This window comes from Nannobrachium achirus (genome assembly GCF_963921795.1).
Source record: "Nannobrachium achirus genome assembly, chromosome: 14".
NCBI lineage: Eukaryota > Metazoa > Chordata > Actinopteri > Myctophiformes > Myctophidae > Nannobrachium > Nannobrachium achirus.
In genome coordinates this window covers 3,545,867-3,573,516 of record NC_137821.1, presented here as the reverse complement: position 1 = coordinate 3,573,516, position 27,650 = coordinate 3,545,867, and the positions used below count along the sequence as shown (strand labels likewise).

At 44.8% G+C, this 27,650-nt stretch overlaps 1 protein-coding gene across 1 annotated transcript in view; it reads right to left on the bottom strand.

The window, feature by feature from the left end:
• The window catches only part of prox3 (prospero homeobox 3), a 33,017-nt gene extending 5,937 nt beyond the window's left edge, over positions 1-27,080 (bottom strand). Inside the window, 12 exon segments of the mRNA XM_080742303.1 lie at positions 6,980-7,092; positions 9,389-9,885; positions 10,235-10,566; positions 11,308-11,432; positions 11,435-11,482; positions 11,485-11,524; positions 11,527-11,723; positions 13,698-13,916; positions 14,855-15,071; positions 18,134-18,497; positions 21,588-21,863; positions 26,931-27,080. Coding sequence (XP_080598429.1) covers positions 6,980-7,092; positions 9,389-9,885; positions 10,235-10,566; positions 11,308-11,432; positions 11,435-11,482; positions 11,485-11,524; positions 11,527-11,723; positions 13,698-13,916; positions 14,855-15,071; positions 18,134-18,497; positions 21,588-21,861 — 2,426 coding nt within the window. The 5' untranslated portion in view covers positions 21,862-21,863; positions 26,931-27,080.
• Between the last annotated feature and the right edge of the window lie 570 nt (positions 27,081-27,650).

Genomic DNA, 27,650 nt, shown 5'->3' with positions numbered 1-27,650 from the left:
TCCCTGTCCCTATGGAAGAGATCTACATGCCCATCCACATGTTCTATAGATCTATGGAGTCATCATGTGTTTTACAGATCTACAGGCCCATCCCCATGTTCTATAGATCCATGTTTCTAAGGTCCCATCCATGTGTTTCACAGATCTATGGGCTCATTCCAAGGCCCATCCCTATATGCTACAGATCTACAAATGTACCCATACATTCTATAGATCTATGGAGTCATCCATATGTTTTCAGATCTAAAGGCCCATCCCCATGTTCTATAGATCTATGGAGTCATCCATATGTTTTCAGATCTAAAGGCCCATCCCCATGTTCTATAGATCTATGGAGTGTAATAGTGCAATAAGTGTAATTGCGACCGTAGGTCGCAGTTACTTTTACACTCTCATACTATCCAAACCTCCACCAGCCGTCAGTCCGTCTGTCTGTCCTTCCTTCCGTCACGTCACTCGTCACACGTCACATTTTCCCCCTACTCATGTCTCCGCCACCGTTGCCCCGATCCATGCCAAAATTTCCACACAAACTCCTTGCCGGCCAAACTACAACCTCCAAGGACCCCCGGAGCTCCAGGGACCCCCAGGTCCCTGGGGGACCCCCAGGTGTAAAAAAATGACCAAATGTGCAAAAATGACCACCCCAACGGGGCTGCTCACGGGGAATTCCCGGGGACCACCGACTCCTGGTGCTCCAGAACGGATGCAAAAGTGGTGGCGCCCCCAGTGGAGGACCCCCTCCACTGCAGCTCACATAAAATGCCTTAACTCGGGCTAGGAGCGACCGGGAGAGCCGGGGCCGGTACCTATTCGTCCGCCTCGGCGGCGCAGAGACCCCACCCCTCATTTCTCACATGGCCCTCTTCTAGCGCCACCATGAGGCCTATTCTTGCAAAACACATTTTTGGACACTGCTCCTACAATTTTTGCCCTAAAATCAAGCAAATCGGAAATCGTTACACAGTATGTCTACACTCATGTCATCAACATGAACCTGTCCCATATAGCGCCACCATCAGACCGATTTTTTCCAACACATTTTTGGACACTGCTCCTACAGATTTTGCCCTAAAATCACGCAAATCGGTACACAGTATGTCTACACTCATCTCATCAACATGGATCTGTCCCATTTAGCGCCACCTTCAGGCTGATTTTTTTAAACACATTTTTGGACACTGCTCCTACAGAGTTTGCCCTAAAATCACACAAATCGCACAGTATCTCTACAGTCATGTAATGAAAACGCATCTGTCCCATCTAGCGCCACCATCAGGACGATTTTGGTAAAACAAACTTTTGGCCTATTTGTGGAGATAAGCGACCATCGGTCGCTTATCTCCCGATTAGGGAGTCTTACTGGTAGTGTAATAGGTGTAAAAGTGTAATAGTGTAATAAGTGTAATAGGTGTAAAAGTGTATTAGTGTTATAGGGCAATACGTGTAATAGTGTAATAAGTGTAATAGTGTAATAGCACAATAAATGTAATAAGTGTAATAGCGTAATAAGTGTAATAGTGTAACAAATGTAATAGGTGTAAAAGTGTAATAGTGTATTAAGTGTAATAAGTGTAATAAGTGTAATAGTGTAATAAGTGTAATAGTGTAATAGGTTTAATAGGGTAGACCTGCGAGGGCCCGTTCATTGCTGCTTGCAGCTTTAATAATTACAAATAACTTCAACCCTAAATACATTTATTTCGGATATATATATACTGTAAGTACATACCTGCCATTTGAAAATAGCCACTCTGTGGGGGGTACAACCCTGAGAAGCGGGGGGTCCGCGGACCCCTCCCCAGCCGAGCCAGGGGTCCACGAGAGCTGCCGCAGGGCCCCCGATGGTGAGTCAGCCGCAGGGGCTCCCTGGCGGCCAACCCACTACCACGCGGACCACGGTGTACCCCGGTAAAAAAGAAATGGAAAAATAAGCTCGAGCTCCGCTCCACAGGCCGTGGCTCGGCCAGGGAGGGGTCCATGGACCCCTGCTCCTCAGGGGGGGTCCCCGGGGGTCCCTTGCCGCTGATATTTATTATTAAAAGTTATTTTTCATTATTAAGAAACGTTTTATTTTTTTGGAATGTTATTTTCCACTGTTCAATAAAGGTTTGAAGTAGAAGTGGGATGTTTGAGAATGAATCAAGTCTTTTGAATGGCTCTTTGAAATGGGATCCGGTGAAAATTAGGGAGCCGTTCCTTTCTAAATGAACAGTTGTGGAAAACGTACAAACATTCTTTACTTATGTAAAAGTGTCAATCCTACAATGTGGAAATACTCTGCCACAAGTAGAAGTTCAGAATTAAAATGTACTTGAGTAAAAGTGCAAAATGATTGGTATCAAAATGCACTTAAAGTACCAATGGTAGAAAGTACTCATTATGCAAAATGTCCTGTTTCACAAGTTTTCCTATGAATACAATGTAGAAAAAACATTTGAAAATAGCAGATCTACAATTTCACAATGTGAGCTTGTAATAAATTATTCAGGGTTGAAGTTTTTTGTAATTATTAAAGCTGCTATTACACTTATTACACTATTACACTTATTACATTATTACACTTTTACACCATTACACTTATTACACTATTACACTTGTTACACTTATTACACTTATTACATCATTACACTTATTACACTATTATACTTATTACACTTATTGCGCTATTACACTATTACACTTATTACACTATTACACTTATTGCCCTATTACACTATTACACTATTACACTAATGACACTATTACCTTATTACACTATTACACTTATTACACTATTACATTTGTTACACTTATTACACTATTACACTTATTACACTATTACACTATTACACTTATTACACTTACATTTGTTACACTATTACACTTATTACACTATTACACTTATTACATTATTACACTTATTACACTATTACACTTATTGCGCTATTACACTATTACACTATTACACTTATTGCCCTATTATACTATTACACTTTTACACCTATCAGTAAGACTCCCTAATCGGGAGATATGCGACCGTCAGGTCGCATGCGTGATTTTAGGCCAAAATGTGTAGGAGCAGTGTCCAAAAATGTGTTTGAAAAAATCGGCCTGATGGTGGCGCTATATGGGACAGATCCATGTTGATGACATGAGTGTAGACATACTGTGTAGCGATTTGCGTGATTTTAGGGCAAAATCTGTAGGAGTAGTGTCCAAAAATGTGTTTTAAAAAATTGGCCTGAAGGTGGCGCTAAATGGGACAGATCCATGTTGATGAGATGAGTGTAGACTTACTGTGTAGCGATTTGCGTGATTTTAGGGCAAAAATTGTAGGAGCAGTGTCCAAAAATGTGTTTTGCAAGAATCGGCCTCATGGTGGCGCTAGAAGAGGGCCATGTGAGAATTGGTGGAGGTTGTGGTTTGGCAGGCAAGGTGTGTGTGCAAAATGGATCGGGGCAACGGTTGCGGAGATATGAGCAGGGCAACAGTGTGACGTGACGTGACAGACACACTGACGGACAAACAGGCGGTGGAGGTTTTGATAGTAAATGCGACCTGACGGTCGCAATTACACTATTACGCTATTACACTTATTACACTATTACATTTGTCACACTATTACACTTATTATACTATTACACTTATTGCACTATTACACTTATTGCCCTATTACACTATTACACTACCAGTAAGACTCCCTAATCGGGAGATAAGCGACCGTCAGGTCACAGCGTGATTTTAGGCCAAAATGTGTAGGAGCAGTGTCCAAAAATGTGTTTGAAAAAGTCGGCCTGATGGTGCGCTATATGGGACAGAAATCCATGTTGATGAGATGAGTGTAGACATACTGTGTACCGATTTGCGTGATTTTAGGGCTAAATCTGTAGGAGCAGTGTCCAAAAATGTGTTTTAAAAAATCGGCCTGAAGGTGGCGCTATATGGGACAGATCCATGTTGATGACATGAGTGTAGACATACTGTGTAGCGATTTGCGTGATTTTAGGGCAAAATTTGTAGGAGTAGTGTCCAAAATGTGTTTTAAAAAATCCGCCTGAAGGTGGCGCTATATGAGACATATCCATGTTGATGACATGAGTGTAGACATACTGTGTACCGATTTGTGTGATTTTAGGGCAAAATCTGTAGGAGTAGTGTCCAAAAATGTGTTTTAAAAAATCGGCCTGAAGGTGGCGCTATATGGGACAGATCCATGTTGATGACATGAGTTTAGAGATACTGTGTACCGATTGGCGTGATTTTAGGGCAAAAATTGTAGGAGCTGTGTCCAAAAATGTGTTTTGCAAGAATCGGCCTCAAGGTGGCGCTAGAAGAGGGCCAACACTATTACACTTATTACACTCCATAGATCTATAGAACATGGGGATGGGCCTTTAGATCTGAAAACATATGGATGACTCCATAGATCTATAGAATGTATGGGTACATTTGTAGATCTGTAGCATATAGGGATGGGCCTTCGAATGAGCTCATAGATCTATAAAACATATGGATGGGACCTTAGAAACATGGATTGGCTCTATATAACATGGGGATGGATCTGTAGATCTGAAAACACATGGGTGACTCAATATATCTATAGAACATAAGGATGGGCCTGTATCTGTAAAACATATGATGACCCCATAGATCTATAGAACATGGTGTTGGGCCTGTAGATCTGTAAAACATAGGGAAGACTCCATAGATCTATAGAATGTATTAGTAAATCTGTAGATCTGTAGGATATAGGGATGGGCCTAGGAATGAGCCCATAGATCTGTGAAACACATGGATGGGACCTTAGAAATATGGATCTATAGAACATGGGGATGGGCCTGTAGATCTGTAAAACATATGATGACTCCATAGATCTATAGAACATGTGGATGGGCATGTAGATCTCTTCCATAGGGACAGGGACTGGTGATGGATTAAGCTAAACTTATGGATAGGAAAGCCCAGAGAGCTCACTTCTAGCAAACATGGCAACCCTAGCTGGTTGCCATGCCAACACTGCCAGAAGTGCACTTTGAGATTTGAGACTCTGAAACTTTTCAAGTTGAAACTGAAAAGGTAAGAGCAAACATGGCAACCCTGCATGGTTGCCATAAACACTGCCAGAACTGCACCTTGAAACTTGAGACTTGAAACTTTTCATGTTGAAACTGAAAAAGTAAGAAAAAAAAATAATAATGATCTGAAACCGAAAAATATTATTTGAATCTGTAAAAATAAGATCTGAGAAAATAATACCTGAAAAAAAAAAAAAAAAAAAAAAAGTTGAAACTCTGAAAATATGTTGGCGAAACACTGCACAATGTCTTGGAAGAATTTCTTCAGAGATACAACACATTTTTTCAGTTTCAAAATCATTTTTCAGTCTTGCAAAAAATATTTTCAGAGATTGAAAATAACTCTCAAGGTTTTGAAACCTTAGGAGTTAACAAGGTTTCAAACATGAAACACAGAGGGAGAAAAGTGCCAAAATGCATATTCTGAAACTGTGTTTCTGATGAAGTTGAAACTCTGAAAAATGATTTGAATCTCTGAAAAAATGTGTTGTATCTCTGAAGAAATTCTGCCAAGACATTGTACAGAGTTTCGAAATCATTTTTCAGAGATTCAAAAACATTTTTCAGAGATTCAAAAACATTTTTCAGAGATTCAAAAACATTTTTCAGAGATTCAAAAACATTTTACAGTCTTGAAATACCACTTTCAAGGTTTGGACTATTGGCATGAATCTAATCCCATAGAAGGGAGTTCCAGAGGTGAGGGGCAGAGCGGCTGGAAGCTGGTAACCCCATGGTGGAGACACAGGCTGAGGGTTTGTCAGGGGGGGTCAGTTGGATGGCAGAGGCAGATCTGAGAGACCGGGAGGTCAGATAGGTATGGAGAGGCTTAAGGGTACTTGGGGGTACTGGAGGGGGCACAGGAGAATATGGGAATATGTATTTGACCAGGGGTCTTCAACAGGGGGTCCGCGACCCCTAGGGGGTCCGCGGAGGTACTGCAGGGGGTACACGAAATTATTGCTTAAAAAAAAAAAAAAAAGATTAATTTTTTTTCCTTCATTTTTCACATTTATGTAAAAAAATAAATCATGATTCTATCCATTTTGAATAGCTTGAATACATGATTACTATGCAATTGACAGATTGTTGATATTATTGACATTGGTTCTCAGTTAATAAGTAGTATGTTTAGAAATGGTAGTGGTACGGCCCACCCTGCTCGCTGTAACTTGTACATGTTTAAAATAAAAAATACGCCCCGACCCCCCCCCCCCCCCCCCCCCCCCCCCCACCACCCTACGAGGTGCTCCATCTCCCCATCAGTTTGGGGGTCCCCGGCCTGAAAACGTTGAAGACCCCTGTATTTGACAGTAATGGGTAATGACAAAACATTGTCTTTGTGTGAACCTGCTCATCTGTAAATTGTTAAACCAAATTGCACAACTGTTACCCAATAGAAAGCAATGTTTGTGCCATTTATGCTGTTTTATGTTGAACATATTGGCATGGGAACTGGACTTTTGATGGGCATTTTCTAAGCAAAATGCTGTGGTTAGGGGAAGGGGGTACTTGGCTTTAGACATCACTATAAAGGGTCCTCCACACTAGGCGCTGCTGCTAGGATCAGCGGTGGCCGCACCGCGGCGAGAGACACAAACACACTCGCTCAGTGAGTAAACGCTGCGCAGTATTTCACAAAGATGAACATTCAAGATGAATCCATCTCTCACCGCCCGCGTACGCATGCACAAACGAGCACGCTCGCGAGCTTGACGTTTCACCTACCGGCTGAGCGCATCGCGGGGCGTTGGGAGCGTGACGTTTCACCTACCGGCTGAGCGTGTCGCAGCGCGGGGCGTTGTGAGCTTGACGTTTCACCTACCGGCTGAGCGCATCGCGGGGCGTTGGGAGCGTGACGTTTCACCTACCGGCTGAGCGTGTCGCAGCGCGGGGCGTTGTGAGCTTGACGTTTCACCTACCGGCTGAGCGCGTCGCGGACGGCCTGCCGGGCGAAGCGTTCCATCTGGATGTAGAAGAACTCCCTGAAGTTACTGAACCACTTGATGAGCTGAGACGTAACGCACCTGTTGAACTGAGAGAGAGAGAGAGAGAGAGAGAGAGAGAGAGAGAGAGAGAGAGAGAGAGAGAGAGAGAGGAGAGAGAGAGAGAGGGAGAGAGAGAGAGAGAGAGAGAGAGAGAGATGGAGAGAGAGAGGGAGAGAGAGAGAGAGAGAGAGAGAGAGAGAGATGGAGAGAGAGAGAGAGAGAGAGAGAGAGAGAGAGAGAGAGAGAGAGAGAGAGAAAGAGAGATAGTCAAATAGCTGGACCTTTGGGCCACATTAGCAAACTGTCAAGGTTGATAACGTGACAGTGTAGTGATTTGTGGTGAGCTGGGATTGAACCCGAGGCTCCTCCCACTCGCCAGACTGACGGGCAACGTGTCGTGCCAATATGGCTGAGCCAGAATGGCAGGGCTGTTGTGCGCTGCATGTCTCTAGGTTGGATGTACTGACTAAGGGGGCTATGACTAGCCTCGCACGGCCATCCCCAGCTACGTCATCACCGATGTGCTTCCTTTCTCAGTCTGGTGTCCCTCCCATCGAGTCTCTTTATAAGAACCTAGGTTCTAATTTCCAACTTAAAAATGAACAACAGTTTGCACCTTTGGAATTTCTGTCTGGAAAATACGTATTTGCTGTTCTGCCAACGATGTTTTGATGCGCTTATGACTACGGACTGGACCTGTCAGTCAAAGTGAGTAACTACGTCATCGTAAAGCGTTGTCTATGGAGGACTCCCAGACTCTCCCCTGGGAGAGTCTGGCTGTTGCGAGGCTAGGCTACGACAACATTCAAGGACAACTTCGTTTTTTTACAGCAAGGGTTCATATTTTAGATTGTAATTAGAGAAAAGAAAAGATTGCTTTCTATTAACAAGCCAGCAATTTCTTTATCACTATTTACAGTAACATTACCCGCCACCATAAGTCACGTCTGCCCATGAAGGATTGCGGTGCATCTTGGGAATGGGCTTATTGTGTCTAAAAATACATATTTAGCCACTTGTACGCATGCCGCCAACCACTGAAATCAAAACCATTAAAATCTCTCAAACAATGAACCCTTGTTGTAAAAAATCTAAGTTGTCCTTCAACCCATTTAGGCCTGAACACATTATGACGCAATATTTTATGCTTTAACTATTGAAAAATAGCAGATATACAAGCTCACAGCGCGGCACTCGCGAGCTTGTAGATCTGCTATTTTTGAAAAATCGTGAAAATTAGAATTTTGACCCGATTCTATAAGTGTCTTTTGAATCCTTCTAAGATTTTTGGGAGAAAAAAAAACTATGTTTCTATGTCAGCAATCTGGCCAGCCATCGTCAAAGAAAAGGTCCTTTTCACTTAACTGTAGCTCAGTTAGTCTGTTCTTGAGAGACTACTATGTCAGTGGTTCTCAAACCTTTTCATGTGAAGGACCCCCAAACTGACCACGGACCCCCATCTCAAAATATTTAGTTCCAGGGACCACCCATGAAGCAAAATTTGAGTTACAAACGTTCGCTTTGAAAATACATATATTCAAAGATTTGCACACATTTCCACGACTTTTTCAGAAAGTAGGGGTGTAACGATACATTTTAATAGCAATTCGATACATATCATGATACAAGGTTGACGATATGATACTTGGACGATATTGGTTCATTCATGGCGATACGATGTGATTCGATTCAATGATTTAAAATCGATATAGTAACTATTTAGCAAAGAAATTAAATCTGTGTGAAAGGTGTGGATAGTGCATGTTTTTAAGGGAGACATGTATTATTATGGATATATTAAGTAAAGAGTGAAAAGATTATCTAGCAAATACATGGACATTGTATATTGACAAACCTGCACCTTGACATGAACCCAGAGATTACACACATTTATCGATAGACCAGTGTAGCTATATGGAAAGAAAAAGTAATTAAACCACTCCTTTTCTTGTTGTCTTCTTAAAAATGCTAAATACAATGTACAAGTAGGTAGTATCGATACAAGCGATTCTTTGCACTGCCGATTCGATACGATACAAAATAAAACGATACGATTCGATTTTAGCTGTTTTCATTTCGATATACTTCGATTCTTTTAAGTTAAAAACGATATTTCGATACAGTTACTATATCGTTACACCCCTATTAGTTACGGTGCCAACATTGGCACAGGGGAGGGTGATCACTGGCACACTGGCTGGCAGAAGTGTGAGAGAGAGGATTTTTATTTTTACATTTTACAAATATATATATGTATATACTGTATATACAGAAGGACACAATTTTGTAACCCATTTTTCTGTAATCCTGGGCTCTGCTCTCCCTCTGCCAACCGTTACAAACCTTGACATCAGGGAAGTATGTCTTCAGGGTGGAGGAGGAGGGGTAGCGGGCGTAGAAGAACATCAGCTTGGCTTTCTTCAGGTGGCATGGAGACAGGCCCTCCTGGCTGTGGAGACATCTCAGCAGGTTAAGGAGGACACATAGAACATCTGGCTCCGTTGAGGAGGACACCACTCTACACTCCATGAGGACACATAGAACATCTGGCTCTGTTGAGGAGGACACCACTCTACACTCCATGAGGACACATAGAACATCTGGCTCTGTTGAGGAGGACACCAATCTACACTCCATGAGGACACATAGAACATCTGGCTCTGTTGAGGAGGACACCACTCTACACTCCATGAGGACACATAGAACATCTGGCTCTGTTGAGGAGGACACCACTCTACACTCCATGAGGACACATAGAACATCTGGCTCTGTTGAGGAGGACACCAATCTACACTCCATGAGGACACGTTGAAGACCCTTCTTCACTATACTGCCCATGCCTAACAGAAACAAACACTACAGTATTACCCGTATCGCGTCCAAGATCATCGGACTTCCCACCCCCACACTGTCTGATATGAACAATAAGGCCAGGCTTAGCACTCTCAATAACAAATGACACTGATCTTCCTCTGTATCGCTACTTCCACCTCTTGCCATCGGGGCGTAGATACAGAACCTTGAAGTGGCACAAGGTCCGGTTTAGCACGAGTTTTGTCCCCTCAGCCATCGCTGCACTAAACAATCTGCTAAGCAAGCGCCCCCGTCGCTAAGATGGTTTTCTTTAAATAGTGGGGTCCTGACGATCTGTCCTGTGATGTTTTGTGTTACATGGTTATATGTTGTTTATTGTGTTGAACAGACTTGTGAAGACACATCTCCCCTCGGGGACAATAAAGATTATTATTATGGTAAAGGATATCCCCCCAGGAGGAAGGTACATGTCTCCTCCATCCATGGCTGCGTCTCTCTCCCTGTCCAGATGGTGGTGCTGTTGGTGATGGTAGTGGGTGGTGTAGTGGGGGTGGTGGGGGTGGTCCCGGGGCAGCTCCGGGGGTCCCGGCCCCAGCAGGGACAGGGGGGGGAAGGCATGGTGGGGGCCGGAGGAGCGATGCCCGCCGGGGAAATCCAGGAAGGGATCTGGGACGCTGCTGCTGCTGCCGCCGCCAACAGCGCCGCCCCTGTGGCGGGATGAGGAGGATGGTAAAAGTAAGGTCAATTTATTTATATAAAGCGCTTTTCTTTACCATGGGTTCCCAAACCTTTTTGGCTCAGGTCACCCCTATAATTATTATTTTTTTCACCCGAGGCACCCCTACATTATATTCGTAATTTTCACTGCAGCATCTCATATTTATAGCATATTTTAGTGATTATGTTGCAAGGAAAACGTTGAGATAACAGCCATTTTGGTTAGAACTGACTGAAAATAACTTTGTACTTCAAGTTTTTTTTTACCTTTATAATTTTTATCCCACGATTTTGCAACCCATTTTTCACCCAGTGCCAATTGCCTATGTAATCCTGGGCTCTGCTCTCCCTCTGCCGCGCCTGGGGAGACAACGGACTGACCTCATGCTTCCTTCAATGCATGAGTAGTCCAAGTTGTTTCTTTTCACCTGACGGGGGATTTTCCCCGGGATGGACGTAGCGCGTGGAAGGAACACGTTATTCCAACCAGTTCCTTTCCCCTCCATCAGGCGCCCCGGCTGGCCAGGGGGAGGCAGTATAGAGACCAGGATTACTGCATGTTTTTGTGAGGGTATCAACCCTAGGAGACAAGGGGAGAACATGCACACAACTCCACACAGAAAGGCCCTATCGCCAACCCCACCTAGGGTGTGGGCACTGATGACGCGGAGGAGAGAACACGCCCCCAGCGCCCACAGCGTTCAACCTTTAAAAAAAAAATCTGCAATCACCTTTTGTTTTGGCCGGAGAGGTGCGAGGGGGGGAGGTGGTGGGGGTGGTGGGGGTGAGGAGGGGGGAGGGAGCGAGAGAACAGCTGCTGCATGGAGTAGTGGAGGAGGGGGGGCAGGGGGAGGGGCCCGAAGGAGGGGGAGGAGTCAGAGGAGAGGAAGGAGGAGGAGTCTTTGGAGCACGGAGGAGGATGAGGATGATGATGATGAAGAGTAGGGGGGGGCCGTGGGGGGAGGAGGTGGGAAGGGAGGGGCGGCGGGGGGATGAGGGCGGGGGCGGGGTTCAGGGGAGTGGCCGGGCCTCCTCCTCCTCCCCCTCCTCTGATTGGACGATCTCGGGGTCTGGGCGGGTCCCTGCGGCGATGACGGGCGCCTCCTGGCGTGACTCCTCCCACCGACTCGCCGTCTCTCATCTTCACCTAAAGAAATATAACGTTGTTGTCGGGTGAAAACAAAACCGTTCGTTTTGCATTTATCATTTTAAAAATGATTTAAACTAGTGAAAACAGCAGATCTACAAGCACACAACGCCTCGCGGTGCGAGGCGTTGTGTGCTTGTAGATTGGACGTTTTCACTACTTTTGTGCAACCACCTTGTATGATGAAGCAGGGCTTTACTTTACGAAAGAACGTATACATTTGAAACTTGGAGATACGAGGTTTCTGCTCGACAACGACGATAATAAAAAATATACAGTATGCAAATTAGGTTCATTAGTGTAGCGGCTACACTAATGAATGCATCTATGATAGTCTTGTTCCAGATCTGTGTTGTTTCTGACAGCTAATTTTGATTTAGTTTTAGTCACAGTCTTTTGAATAAAATGTAATTTAGTTTTAGTCTTAATTTAGTCACCTGAAAGGTTTTCGTTTTAGTCTAATTTTAGTCGACTAAATATCATAAGATTTTAGGCGACTAAATCTACAGTTGATTTAGTCGACTGAAATGTATTTTGGCAGGCCTTGATGACATTGCTGATTTTACTCTTGGTTGCGCGCTGAAAATAACAAGCTCACAACGCGTCGCAGCCAAACATAAAATTATGAAATTGTCAATATTTAGTTTTAGTCATCACAGCTTACTTTTTATTTCGTTTTTATTTCGTTTTCGTCAGTGAAAAAATATTTTTCGTCATAATTTTAGTTGACGAAATCAACACTGTTCCAGATGATGAGAAGTCATTATTAAAGATGTCCTTTGCTTCAGTCATCACATCTGTACATCTACATGGCATTTTAAGGCTGAAGTTCAATCTACTATGTTATTTATTTAATTTCTTTCTGGGGGAGGACCCCCAGACACCCCACTTTAGGGGTGGGGGCAATGCATACAAGATCATACAGATATTCACTAAATGACAAGTCATTATTAGAGTCTTATTTTGCTTCAGTCATCAGATCTGTACACCTATATTTGGCATTTTAAGGCTGAAATTGTACCCATGCTAGTAAATCAAGCCTGATAAAAGTATCAAACATGCACAAAATTCACCAGAACACAGGGAAATATATATCTGTTAAGAGGTTTTGGGGGGAGGACCACCAGACCCCGGTTGGGGAGTTCCGCACACCCCCCAAAAATAAATCTCCTGGATTCTGACAGTCCAATGTTGACAGTAGCCACTGTTCCTTTGACTTGTGAACGATGCTCAAAACTGTACTTTTAGGAACATAAATGGTAAATGGTAAATGGTGCATTTATATAGCGCTTTTAATCCAAAGCGCTTTACATAGATTGTGCATTACATTCACCCATTCACACACACATTCATACACCGGTAGCGGAGGAAACCATGCAAGGCACCAACCTACTCACCGGAGGCAATTAGGGGTTCAGAGTCTTGCCCAAGGACCCTTCGACATTAACTCAGGGGGAGCCCGGATTCGAACTGGGAACCCTTCGGGATTTATACCCTTCGTGCTCTAATACCAGTTTCTCTACCCCTGAGCTATGCCGCCCAACATTTAGTGTCTTTGCAATAGTTTTATATCCTTTTCCTTTTTAAAGCTCTTTAAAGGACAATAGGTCAAACTCTTGTGCGCTGATTAAGTAATTTATGTTTATTTTTTATTAAAATTATATGATGACAGGCTTAGCCACAATAACTTTTAATAACATAAATGTGATTTGAACAACTTTTACAGTGCGTTGCGAGGCGTTGTGAGCATGTAGATCGGCTAATTTTTCACAATTTCTGCCTCTAATGTTTGACAATTATGGCCTATATTATTTTATTTTATTTTAGAGGTCTTAAAAGGGTCTTAAAAGTCGTTAAATTGTCACTTTAGAAATGTGCATGTACCCTCTGTACACGTATACTGTATGTTGGTTTGTTTACTGTTGAGTAAGAAAACAATGTTTCACATTAACAGCTCTATAGCGGGGCTCTCACCTCCTCCTCATCCTCCTCTTCCTCCTCTATCTCTTCCTCGTCGGCCCCTCCCCCTCCAGAAGGGGGCGGTGTTGGGGGAGGGGAGGGGGCCGCGGTCCCCTCACCGTAGAGGCGCAGCACGCGGTCGATGACGCGCGCCACCGCACCGCCCAGCTCCAGCTTCAACGCCCGGGCGAACTTCTGCCCGCCTTCTTCCTCCTCCTCCAACTCCTCCAAGAGCTGTCACCGTTAAAAAATTAAAGCAATAAGCCACAAGAGGCGAGTGGTTAGCGGGGTAGTATACACCGGCTGAGAGGAGTGGTTAGTGGGGTAGTATACACCGGCTGAGAGGAGTGGTTAGTGGGGTAGTATACACCGGCTGAGAGGAGTGGTTAGCGGGGTAGTATACACCGGCTGAGAGGAGTGGTTAGTGGGGTAGTATACACCGGCTGAGAGGAGTGGTTAGTGGGGTAGTATACACCGGCTGAGAGGAGTGGTTAGTGGGGTAGTATACACCGGCTGAGAGGAGTGGTTAGCGGGGTAGTATACACCGGCTGAGAGGAGTGGTTAGCGGGGTAGTATACACCGGCTGAGAGGAGTGGTTAGCGGGGTAGTATACACCGGCTGAGAGGCGTTGGGAAACACGAGGCGACAGCCGAGTGTTTCCGACCCTCTTATTTATTTCACTTAAGTAAAAGTATCAATAATGCAATATAGAAATATGTAATCTGTAAGTTAATGTCCGGATTTCAAAATGAACTTGAGTAAAAGTATGAAAGTGTTGGCATCAAAATGTATTTAAAGTACCAAAAGTAAAATGAAAATAGCCGAACTACAAGCTCACAACGCGTCTCATTGTGAGCTTGTAGATCAGCTGTTATTATTTTTTATGGCTGGCCTGGACCGGCCGGGAATGAACTGGCCGTTCGGGAGTTGTCCCGCTTTTCCCAATGGCCAGCACGTCCCTGTTTGGACAAGACAATTCTCTTGAATGCTGCCTTCAGGTATGGCAAGGAAAGAGGGGGCGTTTACATTTCTTTCCCCATGGTGAAAACTGCATTCATGGTCTGGAGAGGACACTTTTTACAGGCGGATAAAAGGGCAGGGGCTCAAGCCCCCTTTGATGTCTATGTGTGCACGTGCCTGATCGTAAACGTGCGTGTTAAATACACCTCTACCTCCTGGCCGTGCCGCTCTCCCAGCCACACCCCCACCGCTCGCTCCGCCGTCATGGGCCCCTCCCCCTCCTCCACCAGCGAGAGAGAGACGCCGACACTCCGTTCACGATCTTCCTCCTCCGCGACGTCGTCATCGTCATACGCCATCATCATCGTCGTCCTGGTCGTCGTCCCGTCTGCCAAGAAATCCCCCTCCTCATCCTGGTTGTCTCTCGGGCTGTCAGCACATTTAAAGGGGAAGGCCACCCATTTTCAATATTGAACTATGTCATTAATATAACTTAGAGGAGTTGTGTGGAAATTTAAAAAAAAGTTCCCCCCCTTCTGTGTTGCCTAGAACTGGAGGATTGATTTGGGTTTTTTTATTGTAAAGTACAATGTGTGATGTCATCAAGTTGTGATTTGCAATACAAACCCCAAAATCAATCCTCCAGTTGTAAGCAACACAGAAGGGGGGGAACTTTTTTTTCCATTTCCACACAACTCCTCTAAGGTATATTAATGACATAGTTCAATATTGAAAATGGGTGGTCTTCCCCTTTAAGTAGACCAATGATTGTCAGGCAAATAATTGTGATACATTTTTGGCATTGACCATTGGAAGATACGAACATACAAACATACGAATACGAACATTACAAGAAGACATCTGCGGCAGCGCGTTTTTTCCCCCGATCAAACCCAGTTCCATTCGTGCGTCTTTTCACATGCGATAAAAAACTCCTTGTCTCCTTTTATGCCTCCTTTCCGGAGCCACAGTGTGGATGCGTTTTAATCATGCAGCAAACGGAAAAACCGCAACGGGCCGGTGTGCAAAGCCCTTAACCCATCCATTGAAAAGCAGATACAAGCTCAGCTTGTAGATCTGCAATTTTGAAGGACCCTCAAAATGATATGTATTTGGCCACGGACGCCACGGACCCCCCCCCCCCCAAGATTTGAGTTACAAAAAAAAATACATATATTCAAAGATTTGCACACATTTTCACGACTTTTCAGCACAGTGAGCTTGTAGATATGATGCCATGTCCTACAACAATAATGGTGGTCTCTACGCCATACTATGTAATTTTCCCAATAAAACTAATCTTAAAATTGTCCTAACTATTAAATCGCTAAAGTTTAAGGAGCCCAACTCCATTAATTTCAGCCCCTAAAGCCTTCTGTAAATATGCTTTCTATGATCCTGGCCGGGGACCGGATTTAGAATTTATTATAAGAAACTTTTATTAGCTTTTTAATATTACGGACCTGGTGCCTCTCTATATAGCCCAACCCCGTAGTTTAAGATCCTGGGATGAGCCGATGAGGCCCTCTTAGAAGCCTGCAAAACTCACCTGGTCACAAAAGGTGACCAGGCTTTTGCCGCACGGGCACAGAGGCTACGGAACGCCCTACCTGTGGATATTAGAAAAGCAAATTCCCTGTCACTTCTGAAAACACATTTATTCAGGAAAGCCTCCTCTTAAGCCCCTTTTCAACTGCAGCTTTAGAACCACACTACACTACACTACACCACACCACACCACATCAAAATATCTGCATTTTCCATTACACAAAAGTATTAGTCTAAACCAGTAAGACTCCCTAATCGGGAGATAAGCGACCGTAGGTCACTTATCTCCACAAATAGGGCAAAAATGTGTTTTTCCAAAATCTGCCTGAGCCATGTTGATGACATGAGTGTAGACATACTGTGTAGTGATTTTCGTGATTTTAGGGCAACATCTGTAGGAGCAGTGTCCAGAAATGTGTTTTTAAAAATGGGCCTGAAGGTGGCGCTATATGGGACAGATTCATGTTGATGGGATGAGTGTAGACATATTGTGTAGCAATTTGCGTGATTTTAGGGCCAACACTGTAGGAGTAGTGGGCAAAAATGTGTTGTAAAAATCGGCCTGAAGGTGGCGCTAGAAGAGGGCCATGTGAGAAATGAGGGGTGGGGTCTCCGCGTTGCCTTGGCGGACGAATAGGTACCGGCCCCGGCTCTCCCGGACGCTCCTAGGCCGAGTTACGGCATTTTATGTGAGCTGCAGTGGAGGGGGTCCTCCACTGGGGGCGTCACCACTTTTGCATCCGTTCTGGAGCACCAGGAGTGGGTGGTCCCCAGGAATTCCCCGTGAGCAGCCCCGTTGGGGTGGTCATTTGGTAATTTTTGCACATGTGCTCATTTTTTACACTTGGGGGTCCCCGAGGGAGCTGGGGGTCCCTGGAGCTCCGGTCCTTGGAGGTTGTAGTTTGGCAGGTAAGGAGTGTGTGTGCAAAATCTGGCATGGATCGGGGCAACGGTTGCGGAGATATGAGCAGGGCAAAAGTGTGACGTCTGACGTGTGACGGACGGACTGACTGACGCACGGACACCTGGTGGAGCTTTCTGTAGTAAGTGCGACCTACGGTCGCAATGAAAAGTCAGTGAGTGATCAGTCATTATGAAGTGTATGGCCCTGTTTGGCCTAGCTCAGACCTACCGTACTCTGGAGTGGATACTTTTTAGTACCACTTTCACACCTCTCTACCCAGGTCCTTGTAGTGGAAAACCTGGCACAAGTGGGCGGTGCGGAGTGGTGTGGTGTTGGGCCATGTCAGTGGAAAAGGGGCTTTAGTTCACCTTTTTATTTTATTATCTTTTTATCTGTACTATCTGCAATCCCTTGGTCTCCGTTTTAATGTGTTTTATTGCTAGTTTGACATGAATGCTGCCCACGGTGAGTAACAACAACAAGTAGTCCCCCAAGGAATCCGCGATTCCGCAATCAAGGAATTTATCGCGGAACTCGCGACCACCCGCGGATTTCTCGGCCATTCGCGGACTTTTCTGTCTATGCCTCTATATGGTCCTGGCAATAACAATGCTAATGCAGAAGAGAATAAATAAATATTACACCCATACTAGGTAGTAGGTAGGCTATCCTCTAAAATGTGGTTAGGCCTACAATGGGCATGGATGACAATATAGTCTTTGCAACAGAAAGTAATTATTAAAAACAATAGCAATTTAAAAAATAATAGATTTAATATTGGATTTGTATTCTCAAAAATGATTATACAAACCACTAATTACAATTAATTGTAGCTATTTCATGAAGGGTCTTACTTGGTTGTTTAACTATATAATTCTTAGCTTGATAACTGGTCATTTTAGGTTGTTTTTTAATGTCCACGGAATCAATAAATGTTCTCCGCAGAATTCCGCAGAATCAGGATCGTTCTCCGCGGAATCAAGACTTTTTCTCTGCGGATTCCTGGGGGGACTAAACAAGGTAATGTTGAAAGGCCTACCCGTATTCCCCACCGCGCCGCCTCTTCTTCCTCCTCTCTCGGCCGAGGCGCTCTTCCTCTTCCTCCTCCTCCTCCTCCTCGGCGGCCATCTTGTCTCCGAAGGCGCGCCACACCTTCTCACGCAGGGCGCGCAGCCTCTCACGTGCCTCCTCCAGCTGCTCCTTCAGCTCCTCCCTCTCTCTCCCCCTCCTCCCCCTCTCCCTCCCCTTCCTCCCCCCTCCTCCCCCTCCCCCTCCCTCCGTCTCCATCTTCATCCTCTTGGCTCTCGTGGCGTCGTCGCTGCCGCCGCCGCTCCACTCGTCCACCAGGGGGTGGTATTCGTCCCCCTCCTCCTCGGGCCCTCCTTCGCCGAACCCGTTTCGCTCTGTGGACGCGGACACGAAATGTCACCTTTTTTTGATAGAACACATAAAGGACGACTCACGACTGCACCACTGTTCAACCTGTCTTCATATAATTGGCCCTCACTATTGTTCATGATAACATGGCACAATTCTTTCATCTCAGTCTGATTCTCTGGCTTAGGGTATTGATAACTGGACAGATCAGATCATTGGCAGATGCTAGCTCCAAATCTGATTACTGTAGGTGATCACATAGGGCAGGGGTCGGCAATAGGTGGCCCGCGGGCCAAAACTGCCACCCCCCCCCCTCCCTGAAAGAATTTCTGGCCCCTCTGATTATTTTGAGGATTACATTTTTTTTTTTTTTTTTTCTCAAATGTTGTAAAGTAGCAAACTTGTGTTCAACGGGACTCGGGAGCCGGAGTCAGGCAGTGCAGCGATGGGACGTGCGCGAAAGAATCGGCTCTTTTAAATGAATGATGGGATCCGGTTCTTAAGCCTCTATCAGAGTCTGTGGTGAAGAGCCTATCACCGCAAATGTTAGGTGATCAGCTATACACCTAAAGTGAGAAAACAAGTGGAGGCCATCATAGTCAGTCACGGTGAAGTCCTATCACTGTGACTGACTGGTCTAGATTAGAGATGGACCGATTGCAAAATTCTTGGCCGATTCCGATTTCCGGTTTTATTAAATTCTGATCTGCCGATACCGATTTTTCCGATACCGATTTTCTATCTAAGAAAGAACAATAATTATACAATACACCATATATTTTTTGGCTTGAGTACCCTTTCCATGATTTTTTTATCCAAGTACTCCCTTTCCCAGACAACATTTTGCTTATATAACTGCAATTAAAACCACAACTATGGTAGGCTATATGCATAACACCCCTGTTCAACAATATAACATCACAAATAAGAAATGGAGTGAGTTTCAAACAGTGCATCCTGAGCAGATTTATTTTCAACACTGACAATAAGATTCAGTCAGTTTTCATGTCAATAACTAGTAATCAACAACCAATCATCAACTGATCAACAAAATTCAAAAACACATCTCAGTTGGCTGGTATTCTACCATGTAATTTCTTCAGTATCCCATGCAGTACCTCTGGGTATCACCAGGGGTACTCGTAGTACCCCAGTTAAACACTGGAATAGTTGACTTTCAATGTCACAATCAACAATTTTTTAAGCAGCACTGAGTTAACTTAAGAAAATAAAACTTGAACTCAATCTAGTGCAATGTTTGTACTTGAAAAATGAAAGCTGGTGCTATTTAACTATTATTATTATCATTGTTATTAATATGCTGGTGAAATTGGCTTGGCAATCCTTTCTGTTTTTATACTGTCATTAGTATCAACAAGCAACCCCCCTGGTTGCTTGTTTCTCTCTCAAAAACAAAACCTGGCAACATTGGGTGATCAGACCCAGAGAAGTGTTTATCTTAGCACAGGACGCTAAACAAGCAGGCTACAGTGGACACTCATGCTGCTCATGATTACATGCATTTATGTAGCGCAATATTTGGGATATGTGTGGCTGGCTACCAACAGGGAGGAAACATTGGAAAATCACTGTTGATAGCACGTAAAATAGACGATTCGCACGGAAAATAAAATAGACGCTTCACGGACATTTTTAGCGCTTCTTCGGCAGCCTTTGCTATAGATTTCAGCACTTTTTCGGGAATAGCATGGTCCCCTGTGCTTCAGCACATAAAGCGTGTGCATTAATCTGGCCATTCTTTAGCATGATGTGAGTTTGTATGCCTTGTAGATCAGCTGTTTTCAACTAAACTCACGCAGCCAGCCACCACTGCTCTGCTGTTCGTTGTGGGTGTGAGAGTCAGAGTGTGTGTGGAGGGAGGGAGGGACGGGGAGAGAGAGCGAGAGAGATAGACGGAACACTATAGCCCCGTTCAGCTCGCATCGTTGCTTTTGTTCAGATGTACTGTAATGAGATGGAGTTATTTATTTGAGCGAACAGGTAATATCAATGCAAAGAGCGAGTTTTGGATCATCCTGGCACACAGTGAAAAGTCCAAATCTGCGACATGTTTTCTTCATGAGTCTGTTAGCGTTAGCTTCGCTGCTGCTTTGTTTTGGTCAGCGCGCGTTGAGCCACATGTTGCGTACTGCGAATGCGTGTCATTTTTGATCGGCGGAAAACCGGAAATTACGTTAGGACCGGCCGGTCACCGATTGAGGCCGATTTTATATAATACCGGCCGATTTTCGATACCGGCCGATACCGATGTCCATCTCTAGTCTAGATCGACCAATCAGTGAACGGGGTGATGGGCCGATCTGTCTGAACTCGCGGGGACTCGCGGTGGATAGCTCTTCACCGCGAGTAATGACGTAATGTTGTAGTTTTATGTCTTAAAAAGACTACACCACGGTGGATAGCTTATCACTGCGGTGCCTACTATGATAGGGGCTTAAGGGGAATTGTGTCTTGGAGCCCCAGCTGCATGCAGTACATATAGTCACTCTTTAGTCACGAGACACAGAGCACTGACTGAATAGTGAGTGAACACATTCAGAATCAACGGATCATCCCCAGGTGGAGGCACAGCCCATCAGCGCAGCACACTGCACGTTCCACGCTCCAGCTAGTGTGGCTTTATGGCCACACTATAAAGTGTGGCCATATAGAGAGAGATCTCTCTCTATAGCGCTGCTGCTACTCAAAGATTTGTCATTTCAGATCATGACAAGTGACAAGCCAGTGGGCCAATTACCGTACATGAGTTATATTTTGTCGTTGTCGGGTGGAAACCTTACGTCCAAAACCGTTTGTTTTGTATTTATCATTTTAAAAATGATTTAAACTAGTGAAAACAGCCGATCTACAAGCACACAACGCCTCGCACTTGTAGATCTGCTGTTTTCACTACTTTTGTGCAAACAGTTTAATTTTTACTTTTGTGCCAAACAGTTAAATCTTTTCCTAATGGCCGGCCTGGACCGGCCGGTAATGAACCGGCCTTTCGGGATTTGTCCCGCTTTTCCCAATGGCCAGCACGTCCCTGATAAACGGTGTATGATTATATGGTATGATTTACATAGAAGTCAGTCAGCCCCCCACATCTACCATACCGTCAGTCCTCTGGTCTCTGTCCTCCTCCAGGGTGTTTTTCAGATATCGGTGCGAGGAAACCCCCAGAGCGGGATGCTGCTGCTGCGCGTTGGCATGCAGTTGCCCTCCCAACCTCCTGGGGGCTCCACCACCACCACCGCCTCCGCCAGGCTGCAGGAGGTGGTGGATGAGGGGGAAGCCGGGGGCGGGTCTCCTCTGTCCGGGGAAGTGGGCGGGGCCGAACGCACGCATCTGTGGGGCGGAGTCATCCAAGATGTCAGAGGGAGACTCCATCGCTGAGGAGAGAGAGAGAGAGAGAGAGAGAGAGAGAGAGAGAGAGAGAGAGAGAGAGAGTTATAAAAGTAAAGCAATCTTGGCGTAATAGTTATAAAGCTCAGTGGTTCTCAACCTTTTCAGGCCGCAAACCCCCAAAATAATCATATTTTAATTGCAGACCTGTGAGCACACGTGAGCATGTAGATCGGCTATTTACACAATTTCTTCCTCTAATATTTGACAATTTGGCCAAGGTTTAATTTGTCATTAGAGGTGTTAAAGAGGCGGTGCCATAGTTTTGTACTTTTTCTGGTTTTCATGTGTCTAGGAGGTTGACAGTACTTCATTAGACCCCCTGGTGTGGTTGTTATGAGCAATTATGTATTCTCTTAGTATTAGTATTATTTGTTTTTTTTCCTGGAGGCTGCCACCCTTTGGGGTCAAACGTGCCGGTCCAAAAACACAGATACTTATTACATCATAGAATCAACCCCTCCCCTAATTACCATTCACCAAACACGCGTGGGTGTGGCTAACTTCAGCTGGGTCACCACCCACCATGACAACCACGCATACCAATGAACTGGTGGGTGTGGCCACATAAAAACATCATTTTAACTCTGTATCCACGATTTTCCTACGCCCCATAGTGCATTGCGCAGACGTTTGCACCTATCTTCCGCCGCCGATTTACAAGCTCACAACGGGTTGCATCTGCGACGCGACGTGAGCTTGTATGTCTGCTGTTAAACCCGGAAGTTTGGTCCTGATAGTCTCCAGTAAACCCCTGGGGAAAATTGTGGATACTTTTTTGGAAAAAAATCTTCTTCCTAGTATAATCCTAATAGTAGATAATTATGTTTTAGAGGGGGAAAAAATCATGGCACCCCATCTTTAAAGTCCTTAAATTGTCACTTTAGAAATGTGCAGATACCCACCATACACTTTGGTTTGTTTACTGTTGAGTGAGAAAACAATGTTGCACATTAAGTTAATCGATAAGCACAGAATGGTATGTTATCCCAAGAAGTGCATGGAGCCTACAGGGGCGTCAATTGGGTATGGCAGGGGTATGCAGCTGCCATACCCTGCGTCCAGGTGGGAAAATAAAAGTTACTTTTAAATATAAATCCATGAATGTCTCTTTGTCTGTCTGTGCTGGTTATGTTGTTAAATTACAGTAACATAACTACAAATGCAAAATGTAACAAAAAGGTCACTTTAAAAAGGTTTTATAATTATATTCTCCACACTTGTATTCTCCCCATCTTGACAGCATGGTATATTCCCAGGTTCTGCAGGTCAGCTGCACAGGTACAATGCATTATTGTTAACTGTTTAACTGCACTTGAACAACCGTTCCAGGCTGCCATATCCAGCCAAAGAAACCGTAGAAACCCTGGGGGGGGGGGGGGGGGGGGGGGGAAACGGTCAAAACCCAAGGACTCCCATCTTTGCCATACCCTAGCTTTTACTGGACTGACGCCACTGGGAGCCTATGTCATTATTAATACAATGATAATAAAAAATAACCTTTGAACGTTTGTTTGTACACCTGACATCTCACTTCCTACTGTACACTTCACTTCCTTCCCCTCTCTCTCTCTCTCTCTCTCTCTCTCTCTCTCTCTCTCTCCCTCTCCCTCTCCCTCGCCCTCTCATCCCCCTGTTCCCACTTCCTAGTCTCTGTGTTATCAGTTCACACAGCCTGTTAAGCACTGTTTGATCACACTGTTTACCCTCTCTCTCACGCACACGCACACGCACGCATGCATGCACACGCACGTGCACACACAGGGAGAGAGGCTGAACGAGAGAGAGAGAGGGATTACACCGGTCAATGGTCCTTGGGGAGAGAAAGGGAGAGAGATCTGTGTTGTGTGCGCGTACGTGCGTGTGCGTGCGTGCGCGCGTTTGTGTGTAGTCCTACTTAGCGCTGATAACACAATAATCCACTTCAGTTGGAAACACTACCACTTATAACCACACACCAATGGACAGATAGACAGACCAATAGATCGACACAGACAGCCAGACAGACAGACAGACAGACAGACAGACAGACAGACAGACAGACAGACAGACAGACAGACAGAGAGCCAGACAGACAGACAGACAGACAGACAGACAGACAGACAGACAGACAGACAGACAGACAGACAGACAGACAGACAGACAGACAGACAGACAGGTCAGTCCACAGATGAAGCCGTGCGTTCATTGGTCCCCCGCATGGCTCCAACATGAAAGGAATTAATCCGGTGATAAACAGGCTAAATATCAATTATTCAAATGGCTGTGTTCTCTGTTCCCCGTGCAGCCTAACCTAACGCAGCCCAGATGGCCAGCAGATACCAGGACAGATTAGCCTCTCTGGAAAACAACAACAACATTTAGACCTAAAACATTTCTCCCAAATCAGAGTGGTTTTCTGAAAAAAATGTCAATATGTATTTGGCTGCCGAGCCCCATCTCAAAATGTGTTGTTCGCCTCCAGAAGCTTTGAGTGACAAAAGTTCGCTTTGATTTGCACAAATCTCCAAAATCTTTCAAAAATAGCTATGAGCTTGTATCTGATATTTTTTTTCCCCCTTTCTTATACATTTTTATCCCACGATTTTGTAACCCATTTTTCACCCGGTGCCAATTATCTAATGTGATCCTGGGCGTTACACTCCCTCTGCCAACCTGGGGAGAGCAACAGACTGACCTCATGCTTCCTTTTATGCATGAGGAGTCCAAGTTGCTTCTTTTCACCCGACAGGGGGGGAATTTCCCTGGTTGGACGTAGCGGGTGGAAGGAACACGTTATTCCATCAGATAAAAATAGATCTCCATTCTGGAGGGGAAACGACCCCCCCCAAAACAGCCGATCTACAAGCTCACAATGCGTTGCGTTAGACCTGCTCTTTTTGGCTAATCTATTTGTGTATTGCAGATCGTCTATTTCCACTATCAATGTTCTTTTTTAACTATAAAGTTGTCAAACATGTCAGTAATCTTTGTTGCGACTGTAGGTCACAGATTACCATGAAAACCGGCACATCCTGTCCTTCAATGGGTAACGCCTCAATGTCATATGGATATCCCTGATGTCATCAATATTTGGCAATGCCCATATATGGCCAAGACAGAATTCATTTGCAAATCAAGACTGCTGACTATCATCGCCCTGGATCTCCATATATGAAGATCACGACACTGACCTCATCAAACCCTGGATATCCATACATGGAGACAACTGGATCATCACCTAGATCTCCATATATGGAGCTGACCTCTACATCTGATTCCCAGATGATGCCCTGTTAGGCCAACCACACTAATAGAATCCCTTTCATGCCCATCAATATTAAGCCCATATGGGAATGCCCATATATGGATATATTGTGTCAGTCTAACCAGTGTGGTTGACGCGACACAAGTCACATTTGCAAATTATTTCCGTCCTTGTCTCTTTTATGCCCATATATGGAGTTCGCTGTCCCAATGTCATCAATACTATATGCGTATATCTGGGAATACCCATATTTGGCAATGCCCACATTTGGAAGCTCCATATGGCTAAGACAGAATTCATTTACAAATCAAGACAGCTGACTATCATCACCTATATGTCCATATATGGAGCAGTCTTGGTCCTCTACCTCTACATCTAAACTCACAAACTCCATATATGGATATAGCTGACCTATTCTGACATCACACGCAACCTCTCCCTTCTCGCCCTTTACAGTGAGGTCGCTTCTCCCTAAGGTCGCCCTTAGGGCGTCTTACTGGTATATTTAGCTTACGTGTCATATCTGCCATGTGCAACTTCAAAGCCTACAAGCCAAACAAAAATGTAGTTTTCAACGACAAAAACACAAAAAATAAATAATGTCATAAAGGTGACAGCCCCATAAGACATAGTTTGTGTGAACTACTCCTTTAAGCTGGTTGACTCCCTGGCCTGGACCTCAGTTTGACAAACCATCTCCATATAAGGTAGGCCACATCATGTGACATCATATAATATAATAGGACTATTATAGGAATTATAGAGAAACAAATAAAGGAGTAGTTCACCCCCAAATGACTTTTTTCTATTGATTACTCACACGATGGAGACTTGAGTTCAATAATATTTGTTTTGTATTTGTTGCATTCCTAAGACAACAATTTTATTGGAGTAAATTTACCCTCATTGATTCCACATGGGGACCCAAATAAGGTACATTTATTGTTAGGCTATACATTTTTGGTCTTAGGAATGCAACTTAAAACAAAAAAATATTATTGAACTCAAGAGAAGCAGTCCACTCAGAGAGTGGGCGGGTCTATTGGCTGGAGCCAGCTAGGCAACTCCATGGCGTGAGTAATCAATAGAAAATATGTCATTTGGGGGTGAACTACTCCTTTAAGTAGAAGTGATACCTAAATAACTTGTTGTTGTTTTTATTATTGGCGACTCTTTTAATCTGGTGGTGAACTCTAAAGGTAACATAACAATGTAAAAAAAAACAAAAAAAAAACATTATTTCTAGCCTTCAATGAAGCTTGAAGCAACAATATCTGCCAGTTGCCTGCACCTGTCGCACCCACATCGGTGACCTATCTCCATGTGTTGATTCACAACAACAATGAAACATAAAACACCAAAACTAAAATATATATACAAAAAATATCCAACACAAACGCATGAATAACGCATTATTTCCACTAAAAAAAAAAGAAACGGCCAACAAACGCCACTCTAGTCTATAGCGGCACACATTTCCTCGGGTCACACATGTGGCCACAGCGCCGTGGCCAGCAATCCACTGTCTGCCGCTGTGACGCGCCGGTAAAAACCTCACCACAAGAGCGCTGATCTACAAGCCATCCGCTGATAGCTTGTAGATCTGCGCTCGTCAGTTTCCAACGGAATAAAACCCGCACGCCGGCGGCCATGCAACGCACGGACTTAATGTCGCAGGCAGCACAACCAGACAGACAGACATTAATTAACACTAATTAACACACATTAAACACACACATTGCATGAAGCTTGCGAAGTTGCGAGGACGGTTTAGTGTAGAAATACAATGATTATATTAAAAACTCACTGTGATCACAGCAGGCAGCGGTGCGGAGCGGAGAGGAGAGGAGAGACTGTGCTGTGCCCACACTCCGTCGTGTGTGTGTGTGTGTGTGTGTGTGTGTGTGTGTGCGTGCGTGCGTGTGTGCGGGCAGGTCGCGAACCTGCGATGACACACACTTTCCTGTTGTTCCTCTGTAGCTGTCTGTCTGTCTGTCTGTCTGTCTGTCTGTCTGTCTGTCTCTCTCTCTCTCTCTCTCTGCCTATCTATCTCCTCTAGTATTTTATTATGCTATGATGTTTCTCTTTCTCTCTCTCTCTCTTTCCATCCCCCTATCTTTCTCCCTCTCCCCCCACCCCCCCACCCTCTCTCTCTCTCTCTCTCTCTCTCTCTCTCTCTCTCTCTCTCTCTCTCTCCCCCCCTCCCCCCCCCCCCCCCCCCTCTCTCTCTCTCTCTCTCAGTGGGGGTCTAGGTATCAGGTGGGGTGGGCTTGTGTGGTCCGGTATTGTCCCTTCCATGCCCCCCCCCCCCCCCCCCCTCTCTCTCTCTCACACACACACACACACACACACACACACACACATCAGGGGATTGTTTTCATTTGATACAGACTGGAGGGTGTGTGTGTGTGTGTGTGTGTGTGTGTGTGTGTGTGTGCGTGCGTGCGTGCGTGTGTGCGTGCATGTGTTCGTGCATGTGTTCGTGCACAGGTATAGTGAGTCAATCATTCATTAACCGTCGTATCTC